Below are 15,766 nucleotides of genomic sequence, written 5' to 3'. Positions count from 1 at the left end.
TTCATTTTGGTAAGTAAGATCATTTCATTTCTGAAACAGTAATGCTAAATAATTTTTAGTTGGTTTATTTAAAACTATGAATATTTTTTATTCTAAGTCTTACTATTAGACTTGTCTTCTGAAGGAAAGTTTTCTCATTCAGAAAATGAGCAAAGGATCCATAAATGAAGTAGTTGGCTAAAGTGACCAGATATAGGTTTGATGGGAAAAGAAATCCATTGCTAACTCAAGGTAGTGTACTGGAAAATTTTATTGTGTTCAGTCCGTATAATAAAGATAAGAGTAATTATTTGAGGAGAAAAGCCTTTTTGGGACCAAAGACTAGAATTTGATTGTGTCTAAAAAGCTGGTTTCCAAACCATTTGCTTCTGATTCATCTAAAGCATCAAAGCAGGGGTCTGCAATTTTTTTTCCTGTAAAGGCCAGAAAGTAAATAGTTTGGATTTTATAGGCCCATACAGTGGATATAAAGGATGTTAGTGGAATGAGAAAGAGGTGTCCAAAAAGCTGAGGGGTTACTGGAAATCTCTATTTGGAACAATCAGTCCCGGCGGGTCTCCACACTAACCACCACTCCATCACCTTCCCTCCAACCCATACAATGTGTATCATCACCAGGATAAAACAAGCAAATGAGCAACAACAAATAAGCACAGACATCTTTAATAAATACACTAAAAACAATTACCTATGAAGAGCTAGACTCCTAGAGAGGGCATAAGTAGCCCAGAAAAGAAAAGCCCTTTTTATTTTGGTACTGGGATGCCCAGCATTTAGGTCACCTCTCTGCTCACTCTAAAATAAAACATTCCTGCTGAAGCCCCAGAAACATACTCAGACCACTCATTTAGTCTTAATAGTTACAGGAAAAAGCTGGTTGTAAAAGAGAAACACACGAGATATATGATACAAAGAAAACCAGATAAAGCTAACTCACAAAACATTTCACAAAAGGCCACCAGTTTTAGAAAGAAAACTACTGGCATAAAAAATACCACAATAAACAAAACAGAAAAATTAGTGTTAAAAATTAATGCTTTGGGGATCAAGAAAACCTTTTCTATTTTCAGTGAGATTTAAAAATTAGAGCAGTCTGTACTAAGACAAAAATCAATATACAAAAATCAACTGCATATCCACTTATTAGCAACAATGAGAAATTGAAGTTTTTTTTAAAAAACTACATCATCCAAGAAATATTAAATATAAGGATAAACCCCAAAAAAGATGTGCAAGTCTCTACATTTAAAACCAAAAACTACTGCTAAGAGAAATTTTAAAAGATCCAGAGCAGTGGTTCTCAGCCAACTGTCCATCCCTGGGGACATCTGGCAATATCTGAAGACATGTTCAGTTGTTACAACTGAGGAGGCAGATTTTGACACTGGATCTAGTGAGTAGAGGCCTCAGGGATGTGGGTAAACATCCTATAGTGTACAGAACAGTTCTCCATGACAAAGAAGTATGTAGTCCAAAGTATCAATATGCCAAGGTCAAGAAACCCACACTGTTAGGATGGCAGTTCTCCACAAATTGGTGCATAAATTCATTGTAACCCTAATCAAATTATAAGAACGAATCTACATATTCATATATATATATGAATATATAGAGAGAATGAACATATATATATAGAGAGCGAGAGAGAGAGAAAGAGAGAAACAAACTGATTCTAAAATTTATATGGAAATGTCAAAATAAAGCCAGGGCTTCCCTGGTGGCACAGTGGTTGAGAGTCTGCCTGCCGATGCAGGGGACATGGGTTCATGCCCCTGTCCGGGAAGATCCCACATACCGCAGAGCAGCTGGGCCCGTGAGCCACGGCCGCTGAGCCTGTGCGTCCGGAGCCTGTGTTCCACAACGGGAGAGGCCACAACAGTGAGAGGCCCACGTACCGCAAACAAACAAACAAAACAAAACAAAAAATGTATTATAAGTCTAAATGTAATACCTAAATCTATAAAACTTCTAGAAGAAAACATATGGAAAAATCTTTGTGACCTATAATTAGGCAAAGATTTTTTAGAAACAATACCATATATATGACCCATAAATGAAAAAAATAGAAAAAATAAATTATCAAAATTTAAAACATATGCTTTCTGAAAAGCTGTTAAGAGAATGAAAAGACAAGCCATGGACAGGGAGAAAAAAGTTAGAAAACATGTTTGATAAAGGATTTTTATCTAAAATATATAAAGAACTCTCAAAACACAACAAGAAAACCAATTAAAAATGAACAGAGATTTAAACAAACCTTTTTTTAGTGAAGACAAAGAGATGACAAAAAACACATGGAAAGATACTCAACATCATTAGTCAATAAGGAAATGCAAATTAAAATCAAAAGGAGATATGACCATGTAACTATTGAATGGATAAAATTAGAAATACTGACTATACTAAGTGCTGGAGAAGATGTGGAGAAACTGGAACCCTCAAACACAGCTGGTGAAATGTAAAACCACTTTGGAAAACAGTTAGGCAGTTTTATAAAAAGTTAAACCTACACCATCATAAAATCCAACTATTTCACTCTTAGATATTTACCCAAGAAAAATGAAAGCATATGTCTATGCAAAAGTTGTATATGGATGTTCCAAAAGTGGAAACAATCCAAATGTCTGTCATCAAGTGAATGGATAAACAAACTGTGGGTATCTGTACAGTGGAATACTACTCAGCAATAAAAAGTACAACAACATGTATGAATCCCAAAATAATTATAGTGAGTGAAAGAAGTTAGAGAAAAAAGAGTGTACTCTGATTTCATTTATATAAAATTTTAGAAAAAGAAACTAATCTTTAGTGTGTCATTTGTTGAGAGCACATTAGTTGTTGCTTGGGGATAGGAATGGGTGTCTTAGAGTAGGGTGGAGATTTACAAAGTGGTTCAAGTAAACTTTGGGGGGAATGAATATGTTCAATATTTTGAGTGTGATGATGGTTTCACATATGTCAAAATTTATCAAATTACACATTTTCAACATGTACAGTTTTTATATGTCATTTATACTTCTAAAAATATATTTAGAAAATGAAATAGAATTGTTAAAAGAAAAAGTCAATCACCCCAAACACATAGCTAACAAATGAAATACTAGGACAGGAAAGAAAGATTATATATTAAGGAGCAAACCATTAAGTACAAAATCTGAGTAGTAGGAGCATACGAAAAAAGACAGAGAGGATTTTCTAAAAAATAATATAAGAAAAGTGTCCAGAGCTCAGAGATATAGATCTTTAGATTTAGAGTTTCAACCAGGATCCAATACAATATACAAAAAAGACTCACACTAAATAAACCTTTATGAAATATTAGAAAGATGTCCTAAAAGCAAGTTGAGTAGGGGCATGAGGAGTTGGGGGTTAGTGCATTTAAGTAAATTAGAATCAGCTGGTATGAAACTCATTATAAGCATCACTGGAATGTAAAATACAATGGTACAGTGATTTCAAAGGTCTGGGGAAATTACTTTCAATCCACGTCAATACCTAGCTAACTACCAATTAAATATAAAGGACCAGGGAATGAATTCAGGTAATCAAAGCCTCAGAAACCTTCTGTCTCATACCTACTCCTCAGACATTAACTGAGGATGAACTTTGGCAAAAAAGAAGAATAAAACCAGGAAAGAGGAAGCCATGGGCTATTTAGAAATATTGGAACTAATCCAGAAATCATAGGATGAGAGTTTTGCAGCAGGTCCAAAAGGCAAGCAGTTCTCATTTGTATGGGAAGTCAGTCAATGCCAAGAAGAATATTTTCATTAAGAAAAACAATAACAAACAATAAACTTAATGACTAAGGTGGTAGATAATGTTATATACATGGTCAAGAAAGCATACCATTCTTTCTTAATTAAGAAAAAATAATGCAAATTAGAAACCTCAGAATGGATGTTTATGGGTGATTGGGAGGGAATAAATCTAGGAAAGTCCTAATGCAAACACGCATGTGATAAGGTTTGGATCAACTAAAGTAGTGTAGGAAAAAGTAATTCATTTAATCTGGACCTTAGGAATATTCTCCTTCAAATAGTCCTAGGAAGTCACTGGACTTCTAAATTGGTCTGAGCAGACTGCTTAGCTCTGCTTTGAATGATACTTATATAGTTGATAACATCAAAGTTTTTCAATATTTTTCAACTTTTAGAATAATTTATAAGTAAAATACTGAAGGCTGAAGTACAGTCACAGTGCTGAATGTAAAAGTTCTCAACCTCCATGAAGCAGTAAGAGATGACATCTCTCTTTTCATACATCCTCAACTGATCACACTTTCCAGGCAGAAAAACTCTTAACTATAGGAGTTCTGTTTTTTCCTTCTTCTAATATGTATCTTAATACATTCAACTGAAATACTAAACCTTGAACTGTACTTACTCAATGATGTGAGATGTTCATTACAACCTATAGAGGTTCATTTCAACCTATAGAGTTTATTACTTATAGAGTTTAGAATCACTCTATAAACATAATGTTAAACAGTAAAATCTTATGATTGTAGGCAGAATGTAAATGTTTTTGACCTTGATAATGTAAAAATATAGTTACAGTTAACAGAAGATAGGAGATAAACATGGCCTATAATACAGCATTTCAAGGCTTGACAAGTGAATGATTGTGCACAGCTAATGCTTCAACATGCAAGAGGAACAGTTGATTCTTCTATTTCAGGAAAGGAACTGGAAGTGCTAACATCAAGGTCTCAATTGCTCTGAAAGCAACAGGTAATCAAAATCACTTTTTAATTTTCAAAGGAGAAATTCCCCAAAAACCCAAACTAACAAAAAAAGAAGATAGGGCATGAGAAAAGGGAAAGGGAAATGCGTGGAAGGATGGGATGTGACCACCTTTACCTCAAGAATGGAGAGTCAAGCTGGACCCTAGGGAAATCAGAAATGCATTGCAAGATATTTTCTTGCAATCAATGGCTACCAGGGCCACTAACTAGTTTCCTATTTGGTTTCAAGATGCACACACATACACCCACACCCACACCCGCAGCAGACGTGTTTTAAAGTCAGCCATTTTTGTGGACTGCATTTTTCTTACAGGTTCCCTTTACATTGCTTGCCTATGGATTCTAAGTGGAACCTATTTATATAAAAGGCAAGGGCCATGGAATGTGAGTCCCTCTAATGCCAGGAGTGCCTCAATTGATAACCATTGCTGCTTTAGTCCTATAAGGGGCCAAATGTCACAGGTTCCAAAGAGTTAATCTTCCCTGAAGAATAGTTTTCCCATTCAAAGGAGAGTTGACATTCCCTCTCCTTTAGAAGCTGGTAAGAGGAGGTAGGAAAGAATTGTGAAATGGTGCCAAATGTGTACGTGGCCCGTGGCAGCCACGCGGACCAGGAGTAAGTGGATTCTGGGTGGACCTTGCATTCAGTGAGGCTTTCTTTGTCAACCAAAAGTGAGATGCTTTTAAAAGAAACTTTAAGAAATTTGATCAAAATTCCTTTTTTCTGCAGTTATTGGTAATTTAAACTTGGCATCTGAATGAATAGTGTTGTAGCCTCATGAAGTGAGAAATGTCCCTACTGTGAAGTGCCAGTCCTAGACAGAGAATTAGTGTGAAATATGTCCATGTCAGGGTCCCAAAGTAGACGAGGGAGGTAAAAAACCTGTCCATAGGTTAAAAAATGAAAACGTGGCATGTAAAGAATTACCAAAGACTGTATTATTTTGTTTAGAGTAGGCACATTGGAAGCTAAGCCTCTATTAAACCCTAGCTGGCTGTGGGACACTTTCCTTTTATATATAGCATATACACGTGAGCCAGCAGCATTTCAGGGGCCTAGAAATATGTGTCAGTAAAAGTTCTGTATGGTTTGAGGTGTCTGAGCATCTTCATTCATTCATTCACTCACTCACTCAGAGACACTGCTTGTTACTTTCCCACTGGAGAGGAAACAAGGGAAATTGCTTTTTAGTCCTGAAAAGCTAAAGAGTAGGGACCAACACCACCTGTGCCAGAGCTTATTGGTAGGTTAGTTTCCTGGCCTTTAATATAGAAATAATTCTCTCTGAAATCACTTTTTTGAAGAGAGGAGCAAGGTGGATCTCTGTGTCTAGTTGTCCTTTGATGTTCAGAATAAATCACAATTTAAAAAAAATGTCATGGTTCAAATTGGTCTCATACAGTCAGTTTTGAGCTTATTTCTTTTTACTTTCAGCATAATTGAAATGGGAATGTATGACTAAAAATACCTAGAATTAAAATAATCACACTAGTTTGAAAATAGACAAGGGGAAAAAAATCAGCCTTCACATTGAAGTCAGTTAGTCCTTTTTTAATAAATTTGAAGTCATTCATCAACAAGTTTCATATTGTATCTATCACTCAGTTTTGCTGTTTTTTTCATGTCAAATAATACCAAAAAAATTACATCAATGTGCTTAAGCAAAATTGGGTTTTAATTGATCTTTACAATGAAATGAAATCAATGCGGGAATTGATCATGACAGCAATCGCCTATTCCTATTAGAATAATCCTGTACTTACCTTGAACACACTCACTGACTCATGAAGTAGAAATATGAGACAAGAATGACAAAATTGTTTCTGGGGCTTGCCCTAGGGAGAGGCATGGTACATGAGTCACTCTCTGGGAGGCTGCTATTTACCCAGGTGCTGGGAATTTCAGGAAAACATGGCACCTTTCAATGCAGTAGAAGAGGTAATAATCAATCCAAGGCACACTAGTTGTGTCCTGGGAAAATTTAATCCACCTGGGCAGCTCTTTGCTCCACGATTCAATGTTGCCCTGACCAATAGCTCATGTAAGGTGAGAGCTGGACTCTATTCCACAAGTAACAAAATATTTCACTGATTGTTCAGTTTTGCTTACATTAAAATGGCCCTAAATATGAACTGGTTTTCAGATGGAGAGCTAAATTAAGAATTATGGGATGGTTTATCATTTCAAGCCAGGAGATTCAAAGTTGGACACATCCTCTTTTTTAGAAGACACTATTGTGGGACAAACACCAATGGGATTATCTATGAGATGCTGAAAATGAACACCTCCAGCTGCAGTATGCCTGTCCCCTTAAAACCAGTCCCCACGTGCTTGGCATCACCTCTGAGAGGATGATCTCCTTGGTGAAAACGTTAATCCCATAGCTGGACGGTGAGAAGTGTCTTGATGTCAACGACTGAACATGTCCAAAGTTCTGGGTGCTGGCACTAGAAACACATGGTACTACACATATACATGGGACAGGAACATTATCATGATATACACTGAGGTCACTTAGATCAGAGGAAAACGAGTGGGTCATGGTATAGACAGTGAAACCCCCTACAGTCCTGGGGCTGGTGAACAAGAACAATACTTGTTTTAAAGATTACTCTGTGTTATCCATCCTTCTCTGTCGATATTTTATGTAGTAGGGCTCTGGGATTGTCTTGAATATACTTATATTCGAATATGGGTAATAACAAACTCATAACAAGATTCTTCTGTATGCTTTGAGCCCCTGTGAAGCATTTTGGAAAGACAGGGCTATGTAGAAAATCAACTTTTTATTACGTTCAGTTGTTGAGAAAGAGATACCATTAGATTCCAATTTCAACTTTTCTCTCCTTACTCAAGAGGTCTGGACGAGGGTAACAACCACCTCACATTATGCCAGGGGTCCGCGTTCAGATTTATCAATACACCACACTCACTGGCTCCAGGAACTGCTGTGCAGTAATGAAAGGGCATTGTAATAGAACAGAGAGCCAACCTCGACTCTCTTCTGGCAGCACAGAGTTCTGCTTCTCAACATTTCTCACAGCTTTTAAAAATGGAGAAGCTATAAAATAATTTTATTAGAAGAAGAGTAATTTTCTTCTAAAATGGAGTAAAGCAAACACATACCCAAGGATCTCAAAAAGTCTTTTTTTTTTTTACAGAATATATGTATGTAATTGTGTGTGTGTGCGCGCGTGTGTGTGTAGTTACAAACACTATTTATAGTATAGCTATTATGTTTAACGTCATTGTAGTGTCTACAAAGTTGTGGATCCCAGTCTCGGTGCCAAATGCATATAAAAAGCTCAAAAGCTATTATGACTATACCATGCAAATTTATATCCAGAAAATCTTGGGACGTAGACTGCAGTTCTTCTGAGCCCCACAGGGTCTCTGCTTCTGACAGTTGGGTACCTTAACTATGCATCAAAAACATTTTGAATCACTTTTCTCCCAGAAAGAATTAATGTCACAGTTCTGAATATATAAATTGTACATTTAAATCAACCGTTGACACTTTTGTCCATGTTCATTTGCATTTTGGGGTCCCTCTTCTGCATGTGGAGCTCACTCCTTGAATCACTGATACAGAAGAAGATACCTGAAGTATTGAAAGGGATAAGGTCTTCACAATGTCCTTTTTTTTTTTTTCTTTAACATGTTAACAATGATAAGGCCACTTACAAGGTTTTTCCCAATCTGTTTAACTTTTAGGATTCCCCCATTGTTACCCATGAAAAAAAATTGTCAGAAAAAAGCCAAGGAACAAGAAGTCACTGGCTAGTCTCCAGATAAAAGTAAAACCAGAGAGCAGTGGTTGGGAGAAGATGCTGAAAAAAGATAAGAATGAAAGAGGGGAAAGGGTATAAAAATTGGTCACTGCTTCTAGCATGAGACTTTGTGGTCTGTGTACTACCTGATGGTGGGTTTGACCTGTTACAAACTCTTACAAATTAAAGGTTGTCATCAGCCACCAAGGTAAATCAAGTAGTGGTCAGCTGCTGGGGATAGCCCACAGCACATACACCCGCGAGGAGGGTGGTACCCCTACCAGTGGGGAAAACTGGGGTCAGCTCTGAGAATACTGGGCGAGACTCTGGTCATTGGTTTTGGATAGAACAGAGAGGGTGAGGCATATGTGGCATTTTGGGATAAAGTATTAATTTAGCAGTTCTTTCCTGAATATTTTGCTTTTTTGTTTCTCCAAATGCTTAACTTCACTGTGACATCTGTTTGCACAACTGTAGTCATTTCAGTTTATGGATGCCTGTGATAGAAATATTGTTTACAAAAAATATATCATCTCTTTTTTTTTTCTTTAGAAAGATCTCATCTAAATAGTAAGTTAAGGTTGCATCTATGAAACCGGTGCACCTTGTCTTGTTTCTACGAGCTTTAAAAAGTCCAAATACTGATGAGGCTGTGGATCAGAAGGAACCAAAAGTGACTGTGTTTGTTGTCATGTTGCTCTCCTTTGCCTCAAGAGAACGGTCATGGGTCCCTGGGTGATGCATGGTGTGGACTGGTCGTGTTCCTGCAGCATCCTAGTTACACTAGGAGTAGTTGGATGTGCTTGTGAAATATGTCAGATATAGAAATAAAGGCATGAGGATGTTTCTTGGTTTCTGAAATTGAACAGAAATGTTTTTCGTTTCGATCTTAATTCTAGAGAACAGAAAGTAGTTACATCACAGAAAGAAAATATGACATTGCATGCTGCCATGATAGCAAGAGTAAGAAAGAAAATCTTGGTAAATATACATATATATGCATATTATGCAAATATATTTGATATTAACATACAATGTTATGAGTGATTGATAACTTAAAGACAAGGGGGAAATTCATCCTAGATGGTTTTACTTTAGAGTAACAAATAACCTGAGACGTCTAAGCTTTCCGTTAGATACCAGGCCTAGAAATCCATAAGAGATGTAGAGCACGTGTTCACTAACTGAAATGTCAACTCAACTTTGCCAAAATGTGCTGCCGTGTCCCACATGATGCGGAAGCTGGATCCACTCCAAGTGAGCAGAGAAATACACTGTACAGCAGAGTACTTACAATGAGATGCCATCCATCCCCGATGGGCTTTCAAAAGATGGACGTGCAGACATCAATGTGGGCTCTACCTATGTTTAAGAAACAGGTGAGCGCATACCAGAGGCTCACCCCACCCATGGAACCGTACAGAAAAATTCTGCCCCACGAAAACAAATCCCATTGCCAAGAAAGCCGAAAAGCCTTCACTTAATAAACTGAAAGAGAGGGTATGAAGTGTGACTGGTTTTAAACTAGCAATACCACTGTATGAGTTTTCGAAGAATAACTAAGTTTCTTCCTGATTTTTAAACTAAAACATCTAACTAATGATAGTAAAAGACACATTTTGGGATGATATTGTGTTTCGCGCCCTCATTCTCAAGGCATAATATTTAGACGATGCTTGTCCCTTTCAATTAAAAAAGAAAAAACTATGACTTTCTTTAATATGCATCCTGTGTTAAATTGTCCATAGCTGCAAAATGTATATATGTATGTGTATTTGTTTGACATACACATGGGTACTTACACCTGTGTGTATAAACATATACACATACATCCTCATATACACGTGTATTTTATATATATGCTGAGAAAGTTCACATATATATACAATTGCGTATGTATATATGTGTGTGTCTGTGTGTGTGTGTGTCTGTGTGTGTACAGGTATAAAAACTTGACAGGCAGAGTAATATTTCACTCAGTGTTAAATGAAGTCTTTGAAAAATCAAGTACAGTCACTCAGTTAACATAGTACAGCCAGTAAACTAAGTTGAAAAGAGAAAAAGTGAATGGAAACACGATCCGGGACCATCTGTCTATGGCATTCACATCGGTTAGATCAGGGATTTTAATTTTGAGCTGTGAAGACCTCCTCCGTAGATGGGTCTTCTTGTGCGGGATGCTTCTGTCCCCCATGTGTCGCCCATGCCCTTCCCGAGGCATGCTCTGTTTCCTGTACTGGATTCCTGAGTTGTCAAAGGATATTGCTGAATTCCTGGTATCACCAATGCCACCTGTGACCTCATTCATTTCATTGTGAACCTCTAGCGATGTTAACAGAATATTTCCATGAGCATCCACCTAATTGGAAGAAAACACACACTGTTAGACAGCTAGCATAGCATGCCAATAAACCTAATTTCTACATACAAACCCAGGACAGACTCACGTCATGCAGCCATGTCACATATAGTATGAGAAATTGCACATCTGTCAAAGCCAGCACTCTAGTTTAGTGGAAAGTGTCATTTTGTGGGCTTAACTGCAGGTTAGAGTTTTGATTTCCTTGATTTAAAAATTCTCATGTAGAAAATTAGATAAAATAAGGGGGCCCTTTTCAAATTGAAATTCCACATTATGGGTACAAGTCCTTATTGAAGACAAAATTAAAGTACAAATGTCTTTCAAGATGTTAACAGGTATTATAACCATTTTTCACAACTATACACTGGATAGAAACTATACTCTCCCATTCTTCTTTGGAAGCTGATTTGTCTCCTTTTCTGATGGTACAAAAATATCCAAATTACCATGAAGAAACAAGCGAGTACTGTGATGAATGGACACACCTAATGACCTTGGTGGATTAGATAAAGACCCCCACCCAAATACGATCTCCCCACTCAATTCCGCTCCTGGCAGGAGACCTCCTTTTTAAGAGCTACATTTAAGATAGGCTAAAGTCCTTTCTTACATCGGAGCCAAACTTTAAAATAACATTTTATTCTGCGCTAAATACAGCTTCAGACCTTTCATGATGACGCCAATGGTCCATTTTACTTTTTGGTCTGCCACTAAACTTTCATGGAGCATGCCTGAGGCTAGGCCTTAAGGTAGATGTACAGGAGGTGAGGTTGGGAGAGAAGACTCCCAACGAAGAGTAGGGGCCCGTGCAGATCTCTGAGTGGTGCTTGGACTGCAGGTAGGATGGCCCCAGACACCAAGGTTGTCTAGACACAGGAAGGGCTGCCAACATCCTGGGGCCACTCAGGCTCTGGCACAAAGGCACAAAAAAAGACTCAGAGGTGCCCTCCCCACCCCCCCTTGGTTTGAGAATACCACTCAATTACGCTTGGGGAAGGAAAGGTGTGGTCATCAGGATGTCACCCCTTTCTCCTCAGACCTTTGAGTATGTTATGCAAAAGGGACTTTGCAAACATAATTAAGGTCATGGACCTTAAAATAGAGAGAGTAGCCTAGATTATCCAAGTGGGCCCAATCTAATCACATGAGACCTTAAAAGCAGAGAACTTTCTCCAGCTCGAAGCAGAAGAGAACGTCTGAAAGATGTGGCAGAAATTGAAAGCCAGGAGAATTTGAAGCATGAGGACTGGATTCACCCTTGATTGAGAACTTCAGGGAAGGCCTGAGAAGAAAGGGGCAGCCTCTAGGAGAAAAGATGGGCCCTGGCCAACAGCCAGCAAGGCAATGGGGACCTCAGTCCTACAACCACAAGGAACCATGGTACCCACTGAGTTGGCCCCACTATACCCAGACTTCTGACTGACCCAACTGTGGGATAACATTTGGGTGTTGTTTTAAGTGTTAAGTTTGTGTGGCTGTAATCAAAACTACTACAGGACACAAAAGGGAAGATTTCAGAGGGGTGATGAATTTGAACTGGGCCTCAAGAATGAGTAGAAATTTCTCAGGCAAAAAGCCAGAAAAACATACATACAAAGCCTTGAAGAGTGGCTGAAGTATTTTGAGAAGGGCAAACTAGTGGGACTCAAGTCCTGGAGAGAATGGATGCACACGCTCAACTCCTGGCCCATGCTCAGCTGGAGATAGAGGAGGTGACTGTCATTCTCATCCCTGTCAGCATCTACCTATCACCTTATCATTACAGGAAAGAAAACCTAGTGATGAATGGGAAGCAGATGAGAGTCAAGCCATTAAAGGAATTTCACCTTTACCCTTTAGGTAATGAGAAATAAAAGTGATTTCTAAGTGAAATAGTGACACATTTCTGAAACCCAACTTAAGTGGCAGAATAAAGAATAAATGATGGATTTGAAGGGAGAAAGTGAAGAGACAGACCCTAGTTGGTGTGCACCGCACTGGTCTCTGTTCCTTGAGGGCAGTCTGGGAGCGAAATGCCAGGAGGTGGTAACTGCTCCCCGCCAGCCACTGAAACCCATCCCAGCATTTCCTCTAGACCACGCAGGACACTCAGCAATGCTTCACCACCACCTAGTCATTTCTGCATCTCTGCAGTTAAGAAGGTGGGAAAGGAGTGGAGAGAGAGTTACTCATCACCCTACTCCCACCCAGCCTCCTGGCCCTTCCCGAGCTCCCTGAAGAAATACTCGCAATGTGGACTCAGGGTGAAGCAGCTGGCCCACGTTAGCCTGGGTTGGGCTCAATGTTCCTGCGTGATGAATGAGAAGGGCCAAGGTGGGATGGACTGTGGTCTACGGTCTCCTGAGAATGGAAGACAGCCCACCTGGGGGTGCCGGGAGACACGAATAGACCAAGATAATACCATTCGTATTAGGGAGAAGGCTTTTCATGGAGACCCATTCTTGGGGAAGGAGCAGAGCACTGCCAGAAGAAAATTAAAGTTTTATTATTTTTTTATTCTAAAATGGATGTTAAAATTCTAATGGGGCTTGTATCTCAAAAGTACCAGGAATAGTAGACCTTTGTAAGGACTTGTGTTCTGTATCTGTTCTTTTCATCGTCTCTCCCTGGAATGATTGGCAGTAAAATCCTTACAACAAAGAGTCTATTTTCCTGTTTGGGGGATCAGTGAGGCATCCATCCGGTGGTTTGGAGCTGAGTCATGTGGGAGGAGCAGCCCAACAGGTAAATGAAGGTGTGGCTGAAACAGGAGGAGACAGCAAAGGAAAGGCCAGCAAGGGACTGGGCAGTAGCATGTCCTCCGTAGAAACCACCTAGGAACTGGGGGTGTGCTGGGGCCACCGGAAGACATCACCTTCCCTAAGAAGGGGGTGGTCTGGACCTGCTTCGGAAGTTGTGGGCAGTTGGCCCTAAGGCAACAAGGAGGTGAGGGTGATGGGCAGATTAGCTGGCCTTTACTGAAATGCACGGAGGAGTAAGAGAAGGTCCTTGCCCTCAAGGGGTGGAACAGGTGAGAGCTTTAAATAATCAGCAAATGCATTTTAGAAGGTACTGCCTATTGCCCTTAAAGCACATTTTAAAATACATGCCAACAATTCCATCTCTTTTCTAGTTATCAAAAATGCCATAATATGCAAATCTCCTTTTATCAAAATCTAGGGGATTATGATGAATGACTTTGTAGAACAAAATACCAATAAAGGAATGTCTACTATTAAAGAAGGAAAGGAGTATTCTGTGATACGTTTATTAGGTAGAACTTTGATGGTTCTAATGACGCAGAATTTCACCTGGCTTTAAAGGTATGTTTATGTATTTTATACATAGTAGCGTGAAGTAATAACCTATAAGGGAAAAGAATCTGGAAAAGATTCTTATGTATGTATACATTCATATTTGCATGTATAACTGAATCACTGTACCTGAAATCACCTGAAACTTACACGATATTGTAAATCAACTATACGTCAATAAAATTTTTTAAAAAAGATATAGTTCTAATTAGAAAAAAAAAAAAGGTACATTTATGAACCTTCCCCCCCTTCCCACTAGAAGAGTGAGAAAACATGTGGCTTCAGTGGAACCAAACAGATGACAAACACTACTCATTCATGGACACACATTCCCTGAGCACTTACCACATCCAGCCCCAGTGTCCACCTTTTGGTAGATGCAAAGAATGGGATGCTGTCTAGGACAGAAGGCACAGTGGCCACATGAAATGTGACCTGCTATCTATCTCCGAAGCACAGAGCATGTGCCCTGGAGGTTAGAAGAACAGGGACAAGTCCACCTGCTTGGAGTGGGGATTGTCAGAGGCAGGATGGGAACAAGTGGTAGACAAAATCAGGAAAACATCATAGAGAAGAGCATCTGGGTTAGGTCTTGAAGGAGGGGAGATGTGGACAAAAAAGAGAGGGATTCTGGGAAGAGGGAATCAAAGGCAAAGAGATAATAAGGTGTATGGTGATTTCAGGAAGCCCACAGGGAGAGTGAAAAAAACATAAGAAGTAAGGTCAACTGGATGCTGAGTTGATTTTTCAAGATTTAATGACAAATCTGTAAGAATCAGTATCCTGTTTTCCCTTATCACTTGTGGCCAGTTTTGTGCATTTGGAAAAGAACTTCGGAGGGTGGGCCTAAGTCTGCACTCTTGGATTCCAGTGAAGGAAACCCACCCTGAGGGAAGCTGAACCTGATGTTGTCAATGTTTACAAAGTTGGGGTGCCAGGGTGCTCTGACACCGGTGGCTGCCTCAAAGCTGTTTGAGAACCAATATGGTTGCATCGCTCCATTTCAGAGTGGGGTGAACAGCTACAATGGAACAATCATGTCAAAAGGAACTTGAACATATACATGGAATTAATAAGAATTTAGAGTAAATTAGTTTGGCTGCTTTTGACATAGTTTTACATTTGCATAGTTTTCATTTAAACGTGAACCAGTGTGTAGAAAATTTACACTGAAACTACTAGAAGGTATTTTTTTCTGCAAGAATTAAAGGGTTACTAAAATCTTTTAAATCTTAGAAACCAAACATTTTAAACAAATATTTCCAGAAGAGATGCTAATCTTTTCCTATCATCTAGAAGTTAAATCTTAAAACAGATGGGATTGTAAAAATGTCCTGTATAGAATGACAGTGATGACTTGTAATTTCTGAAGCATTTCATGAATGCTACTTATTTTGAGGAGTTTGTCTCATATCTACTATAATTAGATTCATTGATTTCAATGTAGTTTTTCTTCCCGCTTCAAAACTTGGACAGGCAGAAACATTCAGAGATGAAAAACATCTCATGTGGAATGTATCCTAGAGGGATTTTCACTTTTTCCATGAATCTGTCACCAGATTGGCACACTGTTGACGTCTCATTCTCTACTAA

The 15,766-nt window shown here is 38.8% G+C and overlaps 1 protein-coding gene across 1 annotated transcript in view; it reads right to left on the bottom strand.

The window, feature by feature from the left end:
- Window positions 1-6,283: 6,283 nt before the first annotated feature.
- Window positions 6,284-15,766, bottom strand: part of GABRB3 (gamma-aminobutyric acid type A receptor subunit beta3) — a 235,114-nt gene continuing 225,631 nt past the window's right edge. Inside the window, exon 9 of the mRNA XM_060005522.1 lies at window positions 6,284-10,877. Within this exon, the coding sequence (XP_059861505.1) occupies window positions 10,536-10,877 (342 nt within the window). The 3' untranslated portion in view covers window positions 6,284-10,535. The remainder of the gene's footprint in view (window positions 10,878-15,766) is intronic.

The sequence above is a fragment of the Delphinus delphis genome, chromosome 2 (assembly GCF_949987515.2).
Source record: "Delphinus delphis chromosome 2, mDelDel1.2, whole genome shotgun sequence".
Taxonomy (NCBI): domain Eukaryota; kingdom Metazoa; phylum Chordata; class Mammalia; order Artiodactyla; family Delphinidae; genus Delphinus; species Delphinus delphis.
The sequence above is the reverse complement of the archived record's forward strand: the minus strand, read 5'-3'. Positions and strand labels throughout refer to the sequence as shown.